Here is a 19,453-nt window from a genome sequence, read left to right on the forward strand (position 1 = left end):
CTAGAAACAACATAGAAATGGCTATTTTCACCTTTGGTTTCATAAAGCAAATCTGTTTCCTGCATAACACCGTGGTGTGGATATTGGAAACACTACATATTACAGTTGAATTGTGTAGCTTTGTATTTTTTCTGCCTTCCATGTCATTTTATTTTAGGTCAAATGGTTTTAAATAATACTTTTAATACAATCCACAGTTATTATACTTCGCCTTGTGCTAAAAGTGACTTTTAAGTTACAACTGTTGTCAAATCCATATTATTTAAATTAACAGAATATTATGGGTTATTTTGACTGAAATCCTTATTTTACTTCGTTAAATAGTGATCTTTTTCTCCAGTATGTCAGTGCATGATCATTTTGCTAAGTTGGGGCTAATGTACTGGGTAAATTTCCACAGAATGTGCATACACCCTACGTACACTCAAGTATGCAGAAGAAATCTGTCTCTCCCATTCTCTAAATGCCATCTAAATATTGTTGATCCACTACTGACATTTATCCTCTATTTAACTACTTCCGTGGACATAGTTGAATACAAACTTCTGTTCTCACCTGTGATTTGTGTAGGGAACAATAACTTGCCAGCATTGAGGTATTTATTTTGGTTGGCTGCGTTATTGAAGGGAGAAGTGGTTCAATGGTTCCACTTAATATCAGAAAATGTGTACATTATACAACCTGAAATGCTTGTTCTTTACAGACATCCATGAAAACAGAAGAGAACCACCAAACCACAAAGAATGAATGACAGTAAAATGTTAGAACCCCAAAGCCCTCTCTCCCCCCCCCCCCCCATGGCAAAGCATTCACCCATTCCACTTGTTTCTGCAGGAAGCATCAGGACCCACTACCCACCAAGCATTAGCAAAGCCCCCAAAGGGAGATCATAATCTGCAGTCCCACAAAAACTAATTGTTCACTTGACAATTTGACATGCTGCATGCGTGCATGTCCTCGCTCCCCACCCACCTCGCTTCCCCCCCCCTTCTCTGTGTCTCTCTTTTTCTCTCTCTTCTAGGAAAATGTGAAGCACTTGGAACAGCAGCTACATGGGTAAATGTACAGGTACAAAGCCTGTGCAGTTTAGATGGGTTGCACTTGAACCTGAGGGGGACGGTAACCTAGCAGGGAAATTTGCTTTTGCGACCAGGGAGAGTGTTTTTTTGGCGGGGTAGGACTCATAAGAGTAAAGTCAGTGAAAAGACAGAAACATCCAAAGAACATTATTAGTCCAGCAATCAGTATAGTCATGGTTACTTTAAAAGAGCAGATAGAAGGCCTACTTTAAATTGCATCTGTTTCAATGCCTGTACCTTGGCATGTAAGGCAGATGAACTGAGGGTGTAGATTGCATTTAGGGACTGGGATATTTATGGTCCTAACAGAAATATGTGAGAGAAAGGTAGGACTGGCAGCTTAATGTTTGGGAATACTATGCTTTCAGTGTGACCAAGTTGGAGTTTAAAGTTCAAAGTAAATTCATTATCAAAGTGCATATAGGTTACCATATACAACCCTGAGATTCATTGTCTTGAAGCCATTCATAGTAGATACAAAGAAGCACCACAGAATCAATGTAAAACTCCACACAAAATGGACATTCACCCCAAGTACAAAAGATGACAAACTGTGCAAATACTAAAATAATAATAGATAAGCAATAAATGTTGAGAATATGAGATGATCAGTCCTTGAAGGTGAGTCCATAGATTGTGGGAATGGTTCAGTGTTGAGGTCAGTAAAGTTGAGTGAAGTTACCCCCTCTGGTTCAAGAGCCTGATGGTTGAGAAATAATAACTGTTGCTGGTGGAATGGATCTTGAGGATCCTGTATCTCCTTCCTGATGGCAGCAGTGAGAATAGAGCATAGCCTGGATGGTGCAGGTCCTTGATGATAGATGGTGCATTCTTGTGACAGCACTCCTCGCAGATGTGCTCAGTGGTGGGGAGGGTTTTATTTGTGATGGACTGGGCTGTATTCACTAATTTTTCTAGACCTTTCCGCTGAAGGGTATTGGTGTTTCCATATTAGGCTGTGATGCATTTAGTCAGTATACTTTCCACTGCACATCTGTAGAATTTAATCAAAGATTTAGATGACATGTTGAATCTTTACAAACTTCTGAGAAAGTAGTTCTTTGTAATGGCACTTAAGTACTGGCCACAGGACAGATCCTTTGGAATGATAATTCTGAGGCATTTAAAGTTGCTGAACCCCTCCACCTATGACCTTCTCCCCCCCCCTCCCCACCCCTCCAATGATGACCTCAGGTTTCCTTCTCCTGTAATCAGTAATCAGCTCCTTGGTCTTGCTGACATTGAGTAAGAGATTGCTGTTGTGGCACCACTCAGCTAGGTTTTTGACCTCCCTGCTACAGTATATGCTGATTGGTCACCAAATTTGATTAGATCAATGACAATGATGTTGTCAGTAAACTTAACTATGGCATTGAAGCTATACTTAGCCTCACAGTCTTAAGTATAAAGCAAATAGTACAGCAGGGGCTAAGCACACAGCCTTGTTAGTGGTACTCCGTTGGTAATTGTGGAAATGTTGCCAATCTGAACTGACTGGAGTCTGCCAGCTAGGAAATTGAAAATCCAGTAGCACAAGGAGGTATTGAGGCCTAGGTCTTGGAGCTTGTAGATTAGTTTTGAGGGGATGATAGTATTGAATGCAGAACTGTAGTCAAAGAAGAGTATCCTGATGAACGCACTTTCACTCTCCAAATGTTTCAGGGTTGAGTGAACAACCAATGAAATGGCATCTGCTGTTGACCTGGTATGACATTAGGTAAACTGGAGCGGATCCGAGTTGCTCCTCAGGCAGGAGTTCCTTCTTAATAAGATGGGACATGACAACAGTGCTGAGTAGGATATCCTTAGGATTAACTAATAACATTTGGGTAGAACATAAAAATAAGAAGGGGATAGTCACTTTGGTAGTCCATATTATTCCACCTTCCTCTGCCCCCAAATGTCAATTGGAATTTGAACAGGTGTATTGAGAGTAGTAGTGAGAATAGTAGGGTGTTGCTGATGGGAGATTTAAATTTTCCTGGTATTGATTGGCTATCCAGAGTGCAAAAGGGTAAAATAACTTCCTTATACCATCCGTGTTAGAGTAGTCAGTGCGTTTTAATTGCATGGAGGCAGAAGTAATTCTTTCGAAGATTGAGTGGAGCTCATTTAAGTGCAACACTGGCTGTCACAACCTTTTTCCATCTTTTTATTATCATTATTAATAACAACAAAATAAAATGGATACATAGATAATCTAAAACAGTACTCACTCCATGAGCGTCTCCTGCTGACCTCCGGCTATCACAACCTTTTTCCAGTATCTGAGCCTCGGAGTTGGAGGAGAAAGAAAGAATACCAGATGATGATCTTCAAGTATACTGTCCTCACCTGAAATGCATAAAGATGTCAGAGAGATTTCAGCATCTTCTCTCGATCCAAATTCCCGATTGGGCAATAAGTCCATTCCTGAACACTTGTAATGAGGAATTTCACGTTGGGATGGATGAAGAACTGATCTCAGTACAAAATGACTTCGAGCTGATGCAAAGGTTCAAAAAATCATATCAAGAGTTTTGGCTGCAGAAAGAAATCTCTAAAAGCTATCCTACACTGTGGAAAAGATATTCTTTATTGCCTTTCCAGTATCATATTTAGTGGAGCATGTTTTCAGTACAATTTCCCAACTTGTTTCAGATCAACAAAACAGACTCTCAAATACTGAAGGTGGGGATCTGAGATGACCCCTGAGTGATATTGAACCTAATGTTGAGAAGCTGATATCACTGCACACAGCCCATCCATTTCAAAGTATCGTTATTATCAAAGTATGTATACTATATACAACTTTGAGGTTCATCTCCTTACAGACACCCATAAAACAAAGAAACATGTTAGAATCCATCTTAAAAATAGACCAGCAAACACCCAGTGTGTCCGGGGAAAAAAACAGATTGTGCAAGCAAACAAATGGAGATTGCATAAGTGAGTCCACAACCGTGAAGCCAGTCTTCATTGCAGCCGATTTAGTAGCCCGTTACTTGCAGGCCACAGCCTCGGTTCAGTGCAGAGATGAATAAAACTGAACCAGCCTGTCCCTGACACCCTGACCTTTTCAGTCTGGCCTGGCACTTAAATAGTCCAAAATTCAGGTCATTCCTCGCTCTCTGACCTGGGCCCTGCTGGTTTGCTACACCCTCAGACCCTGGGCCCCACTACCTCAGTTCAGCTTGCACCCAACCTTTCCAAATCTGCCTGATCGATTTAAGTGCCATTTTTTGAAAGTTGAAAAAGCAATGAAGTACTGAATAGTTAGGCTATTAATGTATGTTCTAAAATTGTTGATAAAAATTCTTTTCACTGTAATTAAATATATAATTTTATTTGTTGTTTAGATTGAATAAACTTTGCATTATTTGGCACTGCTTTGAATTTGCACTTCATATTTTCTTTCACTGCATCGTAAATCAAAATTCTTTTTAACTTTTTTGTAGTGGCCAGAAAGGGAGAGTGGATGCTGGTAATGCAATCTGAGAGTCAAGGTTGTGTTAACCCAAAGTAGTTTGAGAACTAGAGGAACCTGCTTGGGAAGGAGAAATACCTTCTCTTAAGAAACAAGGCAGGCAAGTAACTGAAGTGGCAGTGGGGGATCACTTTCGTGACACAATTCTATTAGTCTTAAAATAGTTATGGAAAAAGATAGAACAGGTTCACATGATAAACTCCTGAACTGGAACAGAGCCAGCTTTGAGGGCAGTAGGCAGTATCTAGCTGGTGATTCTATTTAAAGGCAAAGGAACATTTGGTAAATGGGAGGCTTTTAATAGGTCATATCAAGTGTTCCTGTTAGGCTGAATGGTAGACATACCAAGTTCAGGGAACCCTGCTTGATGAGAAATAGCAAAGCCTCTAGTCAGGAAAATGAAGAAAGCAAGACGTGCTTTTAGGCAGCTGGGCTCAAATTAATTCCTTGTCAAGTATAAAAAGCTTAAGTGGGAAATCAGGAGGGGGAAAGAGAGGACATGAGATAGATTTGTCAGGTAGGGTTAAAGATAATCCAAAGGGGTTCTTCAGTTAAATAAACCGGTGACTAGGAAAAGACTAGGTCATCTTAAAGACAATCAGAACTACCTACATGTGGAGCCATAGGAGTTGGCTGAGACTTTTAATGTCCATTTCTCCTTGCTGTTAATGGACAATAGACAGTAGGTGCAGGAGTAGGCCATTCGGTCCTTCTAGCCAGCACCGCCATTCACTGTGATCATGGCTGATCATACACAATCAGTACCCCGTTCCTGCCCTCTCCCCATATCCCTTGACCCCACTATCTATAAGAGCTCTATCTAACTCACTGTCGAATGCATCCAGAGACTTGGCCTCCACTGCCTTCTGGGGCAGAGCATTCCACATATCCACCACTCTCTGGGTGAAAAAGTTTTTCCGCATCTCTGTTCTAAATGGCCTACCCCTTATTCTTAAACTGTGGCCTCTAGTTCTGGACTCGCCCATCAGTGGGAACATGCTGACTGCCTTCAGCTTGTCCAATCCCTTAATAATCTTACATGTTTCGAACAGATCCCCTCTCATCCTTCTAAATTCCAGTGTATACAAGCCCAGTCGCTCCAATCTTTCAACATATGACAGTCCCGCCATTCCGGGAATTAACCTTGTGAACCTACGCTGCACTCTCTCAATAGCAAGAATGTCCTTCCTCAAATTTGGAGACCAAAACTGCACACGATACTCCAGGTAGGGTTTCAGCAGGGCCCTGTGCAGCTGCAGAAGGACCTCTTTACTCCTATACTCAATTCCTCTTGTTCTAAAGGCCAGCATGCTATTAGCTTTCTTTACTGCCTGTTGTACCTGCATGCTTGCTTTCATTGACTGATGTACAAGAACACCTAGATCTCGTTGTACTTCCCCTTTTCCTAACTTGACTCCATTAAGATAGTAATCTGCCTTCCTGTTCTTTCCACCAAAGTGGATAACCTCACACTTATCCACATTAAACTGTATCTGCCATACATTTGCCTACTCACCTAGCCTGTCCAAGTCACCCTGCATTCTCATAACATCCTCCTGACACTTCACACTGCCACACAGCTTTGTGTCATTGGCAAATTTGCTAATGTTACTTTTAATCCCTTCATCTAAATCATTAATGTATATTGTAAACAGCTGCGGTCCCAGCACCGAACCTTGTGGTACCCCATTGGTCACAGCCTGCTATTCCGAAAGGGACCCGTTAATCGCTACTCTTTGTTTCCTGTCAACCAGCCAAATTTCAATCCATGTCAGTACTCTGCCCTCAATACCATGTGCCTTAATTTTGCCCACTGATCTCCTATGTTGGACTTCATCAAAGGCTTTCTGAAAGTCCAGGTACACTGCATCCACTGGCTCTCCCTTGTCCATTTTCATAGTTACATCCTCAAAAAACTCCAGAAGATTAGTCAAGCATGATTTTCCCTTCGTCAATCCATGTTGACTCGGACTGATCCTTCTACTGCTATCCAAATGTGTTGTAATTTCCTCTTTTATAATTGACTCCAGCATCTTTCCCACCATTAATGTCAGGCTAACTGGTCTATAATTCCCTGTTTTCTCTCTCCCTCCTTTCTTGAAAAGTGGGACAACATTAGCCACCCTCCAATCAGCAGGAACTGTTCCTGAATCTATAGAACATTAAAAAATGATTACCAATGCATCTACGATTACTAGAGCCACCTCCTTAAGTACCCTTGGATGCAGACCATCAGGTCCCGGGGACTTATCAGCCTTTAGACCCAACAGTCTATCCAACACCGTTTCTTGCCTGATATAAATTTCCTTCAGTTCACCCATTACCCTAGTTCCTTTGGCCACTATTACATCTGGGATATTGTTTCTGTCTTCCCTAGTGAAGGCAGATCCAAAGTACCTGTTCAGCTCATCTGCTATGAGTTGAACTTGTTCCCCATAATAAATTCACCCGTTTCTGTCTTCAATGGCCCAAATTTGGTCTTAACTATTTTTTTGCTTTTCACATACCTAAAGAAGCTTTTACTATCCTCCTTTATATTCTTGGCTAGTTTACCTTCATACCTCATTTTTCCTTGGCGTATTGCCTTTTTTGTTATCTTCTGTTGCTCTTTAAAAGCTTGCCAGTCCTCCGGTTTCCCACTCATCTTTGCTATGTTATACTTCTCTTTTATTTTTATACTGTCCTTTACTTCCCTTGTCAGCCACAGCCGCCCCTTACTCCCCTTAGGATCTTTCTTCCTCTTTGGAATGAACCGATCCTGCACCTTCTGCATTATTCCCAGAAATACCTGCCATTGTTGTTCCACTGTCTTCCCTGTTAGGGTATTGTTCCATTGAACTTTGGCCAGCTCCTCCCTCATAGCTCCATAGTTCCCTTTGTTCAACTGTAATACTGACACATCCAATTTTCCCTTCTCCTTCTCAAATTGTAGGTTAAAACATAACATATTAACTAAGGAGAATATCATGGATTCCAAATAAAATAGAGGTAATAAGTAGTGAGGTCCCGAAACCTGCGTATATTATAAGGAAGGAAGTATTTACAGTCTTAAAGCTTATTGAGGTGGGTAAATCCTCAGGGCCTGATCAAGTGTATCTTCGGTTAATGAAGAAATCGTGAAGGCCCCAATAGAGATATTTGCTTCATCATTAACTACTGGCAAAGTTCCAGGTTTTCATGAGTAGCAAGGACAGGCCAGGGAATTACGGTTGGTGAGCCTGACTTCAGTTATAAAGATGATAGTGGAGAGAATTTTGAGAGACAAGATCTACTCTTCGTGGATAGTCCAGGCCTGTTTAGGAATGATCTTGTGTGTGGAATGCCACATCTTACCAATCTTAGAGTTTTCCAAAGAGATAGCTACAAGGATAGAGCAGTAGTTATTGTCCATATAGACTTTAGTAAGGCCTTTGACGAAGACCTTCATGGCAGGCTGATGTGGAAGGTTAGATTGCTAGGGATTCAGGGATCTACTGAGGTAGATTCAGAATTGGGTTGATGATGGGAAGCTGAGGGTAATCGTTGAGAGTTGATTCTCCATCTGAAATCCTATTACTAGTGGGGCATCCCAGGGGTCAGTGTTGAGACCTCTGTTGTTCATTGTACATGTAGTGTACATGTTTTGGATGTGCCTAATTTAGGTGGTCTTGTCAATAGGTAAGTTGGTTACAATGAATTGTAAAGTGATCTTGATCAGTTAGGAAGATAGGCTGAGGAATGGCAGATGAATTTCAACTTGGGTAACTGGGAATGATACATTTTATGGATTCAAACCCAGGTCGGACCTACACAGTGACTAGCAGGACAGTGATGAGTGGGAAAAGAGGGAGCTGGCAGTACAAGTGTCCAGTGTGCTGAAAGCAACCACACGATAGGTAGGCTGGTAAAGAAGGCGTTTTGTCAGCATGTTGGCCTTCAGTCAGGCCATTGAGTTTAGGAGTAGGGGCATCAATACACTCAGACCCCACTTAATGCTGAAGATGTGTTCCTCAGAGGTAGAGCACTATGTAAATCAGTGCTTTGCGGGGTCATTATAATATTGCATAAGTGGACTTGCGTGCCTGATTTTTAAAAAATATTCAAACCGGAGATAAATGGTATTTTATGTAGACAGTCGGCCCTCCTTATCCGCAGATCGGGGAAAACCCGGAAGTTCTCTCTCCAGCACTCGTTATTTGAGCATGAACAAACTATTTTTTCTTGTCATTATTCCCTAAACAATACAGTATAACAACTATTTACATAGCATTTACATTGTATTAGGTATTTTAAGTAATCTAGAAATGACTTAAAAGTACAGGCAGTCCCCGGGTTATGAACAAGTTCCGTTCCTGAGACTGTCTTTTAGTGGGATTTGAAGTCGGAACAGGTACATCCGGTATTATTTAGTATCAGTTAGTCAAGTGTTCTTCTTAGTATATAGTACATATTTTACCTTTCTATGCATATAGAACACTTAAGAAACATACGTATTTCAATAATTAAACCACTGCGTTGCTTAGTAATAATTGTAGCTTTCATCAGGGCATGGTCTTCCACATGCTCCATTATTCTCACCTTATCCATTAAAATTGTTCCGATCATTGACCGACTGTAGCCTAATACTTTTCCAATGACCAATTGCGTTTCACCTCTTTCCGATCGCTTTATTACTTCCACCTTACTTTCAATCGTGATTGTGATTATTTTTGTGAACAGAAACACCGCAGATTCAGAGCTGCACCGCCAGGTCCTAATGTCCACCACACTGAGCATGTCAAAGTCCGGGGTTCCACTGGGGTCCTAAATACCACTGCCTGGAGCCAGGTTAAATAAGGGATTTGAGCATCCTTGTTTTTTTGGTATCCGCGGGAGGTCTCGGAACCAATCCCCTGCAGATAAGGAGGGCCGACTGTACATAGTAATTCATGGATTAACAAATACTACTCATAAATAGGCCTAACCTGTGCATTAGTGGAGCAGCAACACATGGCCACAGCAGCAGAGGGAAGTGGGTGGTGGTTACATCTTAGAGAAGGGTCCTCCTCTAACTTTGCCTTCTTCAAGTAGGTGTTGAGATTTGACTGCCTTTTCTTAAATTTCCTCTTACGATGCAGTTCTTGGTAGCAGGAAATCATGTCGAGAACACTTCTCTTTGCCTAATTGCTTTGCTTCCAGTCAGGATCATTATCGATGAACTGGTCCATGATTTGTGTGATGATGGTAATGGTAGTGCTGAGGAATTTTGTGTAGTGAAGTTTCTTGCTGCTGTTCCCTCTTCTCCATCCGTGTCCCTAGATTCAGCCAGGATGCGTTGCTCTGCCAAATTTCAAAGCTCTTCATTATTAAGGCTGTCACCATGAGAATGCAGTTCTTCAAGTTTTAAGTGTTATTTTGAATGTATTTTTGCAATTTAAAAAAATTTCAATAAAGAATTGAATAACGAATAAGTGCCATGCGGGATAGCATCTTGGGGGAGTCTGAGTGTATTGTAGTTACATAGGTCATTGATGTGACCATACTTGGAGTATTGTGTACGATTTTGGTCACCATGTTATAGGAAAGACTTTGTCAAGCTGGAGAGGTTGCAGAAGAGATGTATGAGAATGCTGCCTAGACTAGAGGGCCTGAGTTATAGGGAGATCTTAGGTCTTCCTTCCCCGGAGTACAGGAGACTGAGGTGTGGCCTCGTAGAAATTTAACTGACAACACTGACCCCAGGGGCACACTCCCTAGTCACAGGATTCCTGATGCAGAATCAAAGGCCTTGCCCAAATCTTGGTCTGGATAAGCTGGATAGTCATCATCTTTTTCCCAGGGATGGGGAAGTCCAAAATTAAAGGGCACAAAGTGCATTAGGTAAAAGAGGAGAGATTTAAGAGACCTGTGAGGTAGCTTCTTTGTCATAGAGGATAGTGAGAACTTGGAATAAGCTGTCAGAGGTAGTGGTTGAGATGGGTATTGTGCAGCACTGCAACATTTGAGAATTTGGGTAGGTACTGGAGTGGCTCAAAGCGCTCTGGGCTGATTGTGGACAGCTGGGACTAGCAGGGAGGCTGCTGTGGTTGCAAAAGGGCTGTTTGCATGCTGTATTACCCTGACTGTACAAAGCAAAATAACTGGTGCTTGCTTGTTTATTTACCAGCCTGCAGTCTCCCTTCTATCTTTGTTTTTTGATCTCAAACAGAAAATACCACATTTGTTTTTGTAAAGTTTGCAAGCTATAGATTTGCTCACTTATGCTGTGTTTTGACAGAGTAAATCTCTGGACGGAGCATTCTCTCCTTTAAAAGCCAAGAGTGCAATTTAAGCTTTTACGTATCTCATTCAGAGATGTTTAAAAGTTAATGTGAATTTAAATTACAGAAGATTTCAAAATAATATAACTGAAACATCAAGTTAAATCTTCTTTTGAAATAACAGCTTGCATTTTCTTATTTTCAGCTGACAGAGAATTCTAATAATATTCTGGTCTGACTGATCAGAGAAGTAGACTTCCCCAACAAAACACAGGCAGCATGAATTGATTTTATGTAATTTTATAATCCAATCTTAGATATACGTCAGCAGTCACTCCTTTCCAATTGAACTGATGTTTATCTTTGTCCTTTTTTACTGTACTGTATGGATCTTAACATTTTAGTGGTCTTTCATGTTCAGTGAAGCCATTTGTCTTATGTCATCTATCCTGTCATTTTTCTCTAATTGAAATTTCTCAGTACCCATTCACTTTGTCCTTAATGATTAGTGTTGGTAACTTCCCACACAGATTCTAATTTTCCCTTTCTCAACTCTTGGAATCTACAGAACAATTCCATCAAGTCCTGGGTTAAACTAGTTTTACTTTTAGAATATTTAAAAACTAATTCTGCATGTTCTCAACCTTGACTATGAAAGCTGATACCTTTCAGCCTAAAATCTGTTCACTATTACGGAACTGTAAATTGCATAACTTCTGGTGATTGGGTGTGTGTAGTTAATTACAGAAAAGCAATTTCTTGGTTTTCTGGAATTAACTACACACACCCAGTCATCAGAAATAATTATGCAATTTACAGTTCTGTAATAGTGAACAGGAGATCTTTTTCACCAAAAGTTATGCTATTCTGATTTACAATTGAAAGACTCCAGTTTTGAAATCCAATGGAAATAAGCAAAGTTGGAATACTTGTGTTTGTGATGAACATAGCAGAATTGGCTCAATATTAGCTATTTCATTGACTGCTAATTCCACATCTTGCTGATGATACAAAGCTGGGTGGCAGTGTGAAATGTCAGGAAGATGTTATGAGAATGCAGGGTGACTTGGAAGGTTGGGTGAGTGGGCAAATGTATGGCAGATGCAGTTGAATGTGGATAAATGTGAGGTTATCCATTTTGGTGGCAAGAACAGAAAGGCAGATTACTATCTAAATGGAGACAAGTTAGGAAAAGGGGAAGCACAATGAGATCTAGGTGTTCTTGTACATCAGTCAATAAAAGGAAGCATGCAGGTACAACAGGCAGTGAAGAAAGCTAATGGCATGCTGGCCTTTATAAAAAGAGGAATTGAGTATAGGAGTAAAGAGGTCCTTCTGCAGCTGTACAGGGCCCTATTGAGACCCCACCTGGAGTATTGTGTGCAGTTTTGGTCTCCAAATTTGAGGAAGGACATTCTTGCTATTGAGAGCAGCGTAGGTTCACAAGGTAAATTCCTGGAATGGCGGGACTGTCATATGTTGAAAGATTGGAGCGACTGGGCTTGTATACACTGGAATTTAGAAGGATGAGAGGGGATCTGATTGAGACATATAAGATTATTAAGGGATTGGACACGCTGGAGGCAGGAAGCATGTTCCCGCTGATGGGTGAGTCCAGAACTAGAGGTTGCAGTTTAAGAATAAGGGGTAGGCCATTTAGAACAGAGACGTGGAAAAACTTTTTCACCCAGAGAGTGGCGTATATGTGGAATGCTCTGCCCTAGAAGGCAGTGGAGGAGAAGTCTCTGGATGCATTCAAGAGAGAGTTAGATAGAGCTCTTGTAGAGAGCAGGGTCAAAGGATATGGGGAGAGGGCAGGAACGGGGTACTGATTGTGTATGATCAGCCATGATCACAGTGAATGGCAGTGCTGGCTAGAAGGGCTGAATGCCCTACTCCTGCAGCTATTGTCCATTATTTTGAGTGTTACCAAACAATCCCCCTGTCACTGGAAATTAACTCCTACAAATGTGTTAACTGATCCCTGGAGATTTTAGTTCCTAGAGTTTTAAAACAAGACAAAAACATTTGTGTTGTATTTCATCTGTCTCTTTACTTCTCTTGATCCCATCACTCACGGTTGATATTTCTTTTGGTGAGTTATTTCACATTGAATTAATTATTCTAAGGTACATTTCCAGGTTCTTGCTGATCTCAATAAGGACTTTTCTGTCTGGTTAGGTAAGTGTAGAATTGTTTTGTCTCTTCACAAAGCTCTGAAATTTTCCTTTGAAGCTGGCTTATTTTAACTTAATTCTCACAAATTTCCGTACAAAAATCAAACAAGCAAGGGTATTGAGTGTTTAGCACCATTTGGTACTGACTGCAAAATCTAGGTTAAGTAATTCAAAAATTTGCCTGTTCCATCGAGGTTTATGTTATTGTCAAAGAATGTATTACAATACAACTCTAATATTTATTTTCTCCAGATAGTCATGAAGTACACAGGGAAAAGTAAGAGAAATAAAACACGCAGACCCCAGAATTCTCCATCCCCCTCTGCAGAAAAAGAACAGTGACAATAACAATCCCCGAACCCCCACCACTACAGGAAAAAAAGGCAGCGACAATAGCAACACATATCCAGACTCTCCCATGCTTAAAAAAACAGTGACCAACCCTCTCACTCACAAAAAGAACGGCAATAGTAATATTGAAAACCCCCTACCACCCCCCACTCACACACAACTTATAGATCACTCACCCACCAATCATTCACATGAAAGAAAACACCAAAAAACGGAAGGAGACCAATGTAAAGTAATGGCCAATCACACAAATCTCAGACACTGAACAGCCCTTCTGTGACTCAGAACTCAATCCTGGTCTAAATGGTGGTCTCCATTGAGAGTGATCACAGACACTCTTGTCACTCTTGGGAATGATCGCTGACCCTCTGGCCTCTGCTGGGAGCAATCACTGACCCTCTGCTGGGGGCGATCGCTGACCCTCTGCACTCGGTTGGGAGGGATCGCTGACCCTCTGCCCTCGGGAGGGATCGCTGACCCTCTGCCCTCGGTTGGGAGGGATCGCTGACCCTCTGCCATCGGTTGGGAGTGATCACTGACCGTCTGCCCTCTGTTGGGAGCGATCACTGACCCTCTGCCCTCTGCTAGGAGGGTTTGTTGACCCTCTGCCCTCTGCTGGGAGGGATCCCTGACCCTCTGCCCTCTGCTGGGAGGGATCGCTGACCGTCTGCCCTCTGTTGGGAGCAACTGCTGACCGTCTGCCCTCTGCTGGGAGCGATCACTGACTGTCTGCCCTCTGCTGGGAGGGATAGCTGAAGTTTCATTATCATTTTGATGGCCTCTACTGCTTAAGATCTTGAATTTTCCTAGTTCTCCAATAGTGTATATAATCTTTTCAACTTTTTACTGCTGGTTATTTTATAATCCTTTACAGAATCCAACAGCATTGTACATGATCCTATTGCTATTCCCTCAAAAACAGTCTCCAGAATCCCCCATTTAATGGCAGTTTTCTTTTCCTTCATTGTCATACCACTAACGTCTGTTGAAATCAGTTACTTTTTTGTCTTTTATCTGCATTTGTATCTCCTTTTTGCTATTTTGTTTTAATTTTAAATTGTTTTAACTGTTCTGTTTTATACCAGACAGGGAAGAGTCTGGACATAAAAAAGAGTTTAAAACAATTTATTATACACAGTAATTGTAAGCTAATGCATTATACCAGATATCAGCAATAGATTTCTTTCCCCAGTTTATATCAATGAATGATACAGTTTTAAAGCAACATAGTAGCTTGAGTCACTGATACTGTTAAAAATAGTTTTTGTTTAATTCTGTGGTTGTCTGTTCAGTCAACTGCAGTCCTTATGTTCTTACAAAGGAAAAGTGAGCCAGCTGGGTTTCTTTTCCCCATGAAAATGAAGTTTCAAGATAACTAAATGATCGCCTTTTAAATTATTTATTTATGCCAAGATGTTTTCTTCGTGTATGGAAGAGAACCATTAGAAACCATTTATATCAATAAGATGGTAAATGAGAAATTTTCAGAAGTAATATTCCTCAGTTTTTTATTCTGAGAATGGTTAAAATGTGGAATTTGCTGGCAAATCTAAGAGCAGAGACAAATAATAAAGATATGTTTTAGGTAGATTGAGTTCTTGAAAGACTTAATTGAGAATGAATGGGTTGAAGCTTAAGGTCAGTAGAAATGGCCTGAACTGGTTGATCCAATTGACCTTTTCTGTATATTCTTTATAATTTTATATTTGAATTTATAATTGTATTATCTATTATGAACTTCTTTTTCTTTCCTTCAGTGAAGTAAAGAGCTGTCTTATGAACAAATACATAACTTTTGTTGGAGACTCCAGAATTCGGCAGTTGTTCTACTCGTTTATTAAAATTATAAATTCTGCTATCAAAGAAGAAGGAAACAAGGTACTTTTCTACTTTCATTTACTTTGATTTGGACTGAGTGACTGTTAGAGGTCAGGTTTTCAATTTGGAAATAGTTAATTCATACAATGACAACATCATGCTCCAGGGATTCCATTTTGGTTGTGACTGCAGAGCCATTCTCCAAGTGATCCAGCTTTAATATAAACACACCAAATAGTCTAATTTTAGAAATGCATCAATGTTTATTGCAGTTTGGAAATGTCTTTTTTATCTGCACTGTAACAATTAGTCATATTAACTATTGAAGACCAAAGTAGCGTGAGTGGTATTGAGTAGAATGGTCTTAAAATATAATTGTAGTGCATTGTCTTATAAACAGTAACTCAGTTCCCTGGTATACAGAGTAATGGACAGAGAAGGCAAAGGGCAGAATCAGCTGTATCACACTGAATCAGTGTATGGCTGGAATTGCATATACGTTATACCACATAAGTTCAATGGCTTTCTTTCCCTGGTTTATATCAGAGAAGGACATAGAGTTTTAAAGCAACATGGTAGTTTGAGTTGCTGATACTGTTAATAGCTTTTCTTAAAATCTGTGGTTCTTAATTTACTGAATTGAAATATGCCCATTTGCCAGGATGATCTTCAGACTTTATTTTCTTGGTGTTGGTCTCGGATTGCTCATTTTGGCAGTCTCTTGCTTGCATTTCATTTCTGTGGCTGATGAGGTCAGCCCGGAACTCTGTCTCTACCATTGGTAGCGGTGGCAAGAGGTAGACACAGGTTGGTGAGTGAGAAGTGTGTGCTTATTCCGCCATTTACACTGGACTGCTTAGTGCTCTCAATTTATGAATACTTGCTTCTTGATTGCTCCTTAATTTTGTCATAGGCTTGTGTCATTCCCACAAATCTCTTTTGAGGAGACTTTTAGATTATCCTTGAATCTTTTCCTCCAATTTGTCCATCCTTTTGTAGACTCCCTGTCTCTATGACACTACCTCTTCTTCTACCTCTAGTGGTATTGTCTGCAAAGTTGGACACAATGCCATTAATTCCTTCATCCTGATAATTAATGTATAAATTGTTATCCTAACACTTACCATTCTGGAACTCTAGTTACCGGTAGGAATCTTTGAAAAGACCCTTTATCCACAATTCCTGCCTTATGCCAGTCAACCAATCTATTATTTTTGTTAGTAATATGCCTGTAATGTTGTGGACTCTTATTTTGCAGCCTCATGTATTCCTTTGGCTTTTATGCTGTCCCTGACTTTCCTTGTCAGCCAGTTGCTTAGTACTCCCCTTAGTGTGCTTCAGCTGTTTTACCTCAACTTTTCCCAGAATATTCTGCCATTGCTGCTCCAGCATCTTCTCTGATACGATCCTCTTCCAATCAACTCCAGCCAGCTCTTCCCTAACGCCTCTACAGTTACCTTTACCCAACTGTAGTACTGTTACATCACATTTCAGCTTCTCTTGCTCTCAAACTGCAATGTGAATTCTATCATATCATCACTGGCCCCTAAGAGTTCCTTCACCTTCAGCTCCCTGATGAAGTCTGCCTCATGTCACAACATGAGCTCAACCTCAAGCTGCTTAAGAGCAGCTATCTTATAGACATTACACAAATTCCCTTTTTGCAATCCACCTGATTTCCCAATTAATGATCTGATTTCCCAATTATGATCACTAACATAACCTTTCTCACATGCCTTCTCTATCTGGGTCCTTTTATCTTTGTGGTTCCTCAATTCTACCATCAGTGCCACCACTCTACTTCTGCCCACCTTTTGAAAGGATGTGTATCCTTGGAAGTTTCCTTTCCTTTCAAAAGGCGTCTCTGTGATGCCTACAACATACCCACCAGTTTTGATCTGCGCTGTAAAGTCATTTACCTTATCACATATACTGCATGCATCCATATGTAACATCTGCAGTACTGTATTTATTGTTTCCTCTCTCGTTCATCCCTGTGATGCCTGGATTGAAATTGAAATGACATACAACTGGGAGTTTGGGATGGCCATTGCAGAAAGAGCATGGATGGTCTGTAAATTGATCGTCTCATCAGCATTTGGGTCTCACTAATATAGATGCAGCCATATCAGGAGCACCAATGGAGTAGATGAGGTTTGAAGAAAGGCAACTGAATCTTTGCCTCATCTGGAAAAGCTTTTAGGTCCCTGGATGGTGGTGAGGGAAAAGGTGTAGAAATGAGTGTTGCCCTCTGCCTACTGGCAGAGAAAAGTACCGGGAGTTAAAGGAAGGAGTGATCTGTAGAAAATATAAATCGTGATAGTGAAATCAAAGAGGCTTACACTGAAAATTCCAGGACGTGTCAATATTAGGAGAAGTAGATCTTGGTTCCCTGGATAACCATTAAGGTGCCTGTATCTAGGATCTAATGGAATCTGTTAGAAATCTTAATAGAAATCTTTGTGTCATCTTTGGCCATGGGCAAGTTCCCAGAAAATTGGAGAATAATCATTATTGGGAGAAGCTAATACCATAGCAATGTTTACGAGGCAAGTAGAAGGATGACCAAGCAAGGAACAGAGGGATATAGACCTTGTGCAGACAGATGGGATCATTAGTTTGGCATCATGGTCACTGTAGATGTGATGGGCCCAAGGATCTGTTCCTGTGCTATACTGTTGTATGTTGGAATAAATACGTAGATTTCAGTTGTCATTCCAGTGCTTATGATTTCATTCAGTTATACATTAAATGTACAAAGTAAATATGTTGACTTTAAATCACAGGATATTTATAAGCTTTCCTTAAATGGCTTTTTTCTCTAGATGTTCATCAAGCAGCTGATAATTGTTATTTGCATAATTGTTACCCTTGCATTAATACAGCATCTCCTTGACAAGAAACAACTAAAATACCTCCACGAAAACTATTTTTAATGTGAAATTTTATCAAGAAGCAATCCAGCTAGTCTGAATTAGCAATAATCTCACAAATAGTTGTGTTTGTGACAAAGAAGGCATACGTTTCTTAGGTTGCTAAGTGGATAAGGGCCCTTTTAATCAACTTATGAAGTGAAATTTTGGCCAAATTTTTAAAGCTATTTTTAATTTCACAACGGCATTCATTTTTTAATTGGCGGATGTGAAAACCTTTGTTAAATATAAATGAAAATTAAGAAGTGTTATGTGTGATGAGAAAACTATGGGGAGATGGGGTCCAGAGTTGACCCCCCCCCCATGAACTATGCTGCTAATGAGAGAGAGATAAAGAGGGGGAGAGGCGCCATGCTGCACATGCTGATAATGAGAGAGACACAAGGATTTAAAAATTATGGCTTCTTCATTGATTGTTGACTACTTCCAAGGACTTTGCCACTTTGCCTGTTTGTGTGAATCCCTGCTGACACAAGCATAGTGGGTGCTAGGTGCCTGCTGAGACAGGAGGGAGTGGCCCAGTTTGATGGACATGGTCAGTTGATGGATGGCTGGTACCCTGGCAGGGGAGATAAAAGATGAGTCTGCTGAGACACAGGCAGACACGCCACTGGACACTGAACGAGTGTTGTGCACCCACAGGAAGGTTGGGGCTTGGAGGATCGATTTGGGGGGAATCAGTCTGAAGCTCACAGTGTGTGAAGGCAGGCCGGCGGGGGCTTGTGTGTGTGTCCATCCTCGCCTGGGTGATGAGTCCACCACTGAAGAACGGTGTAGCCGGGAACGGAAGGATCATAATCGATGACCACAACGGAACAAGAAGACAATGGGTTTGCCTGCTGCAGCTGCTCATCTCATCTCATCTCATCTCATCTCTCTCTCTCTCTCTCTCTCTCTCTCTCTCTCTCTCTCTCTGTCTCACACTCACACTCACACACGTCACAACAGCAACTACCTTAATCCAAACTGAACTGAACTCTGCATTATCTTAAGACTATTCATTTACCCCTAGACTACGATAGAGCTCGGTTTTGATTCTTATTCCTACACTTCTGTATTTATCATTGCTAACCTGTTTTATATGTATATTTGCATTTTTGATACTGTATTACTTAGTTTACTAATAAGCACTTTTAGTTACAGTACCACCAGACTCCAACATATCATTCCATTTCTGCTGGTTTGATAACTGGGTCACAGGGTATGTGACAGAAGAAAACTGCAGATCTAGAAATCTGTAATAAAAACAGAAATTTCTACAAATACTCAACAGGTCAGAATTAGAATCAACTTTAATATCACTGGCATACAGTTGCAAGAAACAGTTTGCCTAATTTTAATTACTCAAAAATGCGGTCTGATCTTCATCTAAGTCACAATAATAGACAAACAATCTGCCTAAACCAATAAC

At 40.7% G+C, this 19,453-nt stretch overlaps 1 protein-coding gene and 1 long non-coding RNA gene across 5 annotated transcripts in view; one reads left to right on the forward strand and one right to left on the reverse strand.

The window, feature by feature from the left end:
• Positions 1-223: 223 nt before the first annotated feature.
• LOC132395028 (uncharacterized) lies at positions 224-7,420 on the reverse strand. Its single transcript, XR_009512495.1, has 3 exons — positions 7,334-7,420; positions 3,296-3,413; positions 224-2,073 (listed from the first exon to the last, which is right to left on the reverse strand). It is a non-coding gene; the product is annotated as an uncharacterized LOC132395028 (long non-coding RNA).
• Positions 7,421-15,052: 7,632 nt separating this feature from the next.
• casd1 (CAS1 domain containing 1) overlaps positions 15,053-19,453 on the forward strand; it is a 55,274-nt gene continuing 50,873 nt past the window's right edge. For 2 of the 4 annotated variants that reach the window (XM_059972562.1, XM_059972563.1), the window contains exon 1: positions 15,053-15,169. In XM_059972562.1, the coding sequence (XP_059828545.1) occupies positions 15,068-15,169 (102 nt within the window). In that variant the 5' untranslated portion in view covers positions 15,053-15,067. The remainder of the gene's footprint in view (positions 15,170-19,453) is intronic. The other 2 variants (XM_059972565.1, XM_059972564.1) reach the window with 1 other exon arrangement.

Source organism: Hypanus sabinus, chromosome 6 (assembly GCF_030144855.1).
Source record: "Hypanus sabinus isolate sHypSab1 chromosome 6, sHypSab1.hap1, whole genome shotgun sequence".
NCBI classification, from domain to species: Eukaryota; Metazoa; Chordata; class Chondrichthyes; order Myliobatiformes; family Dasyatidae; genus Hypanus; species Hypanus sabinus.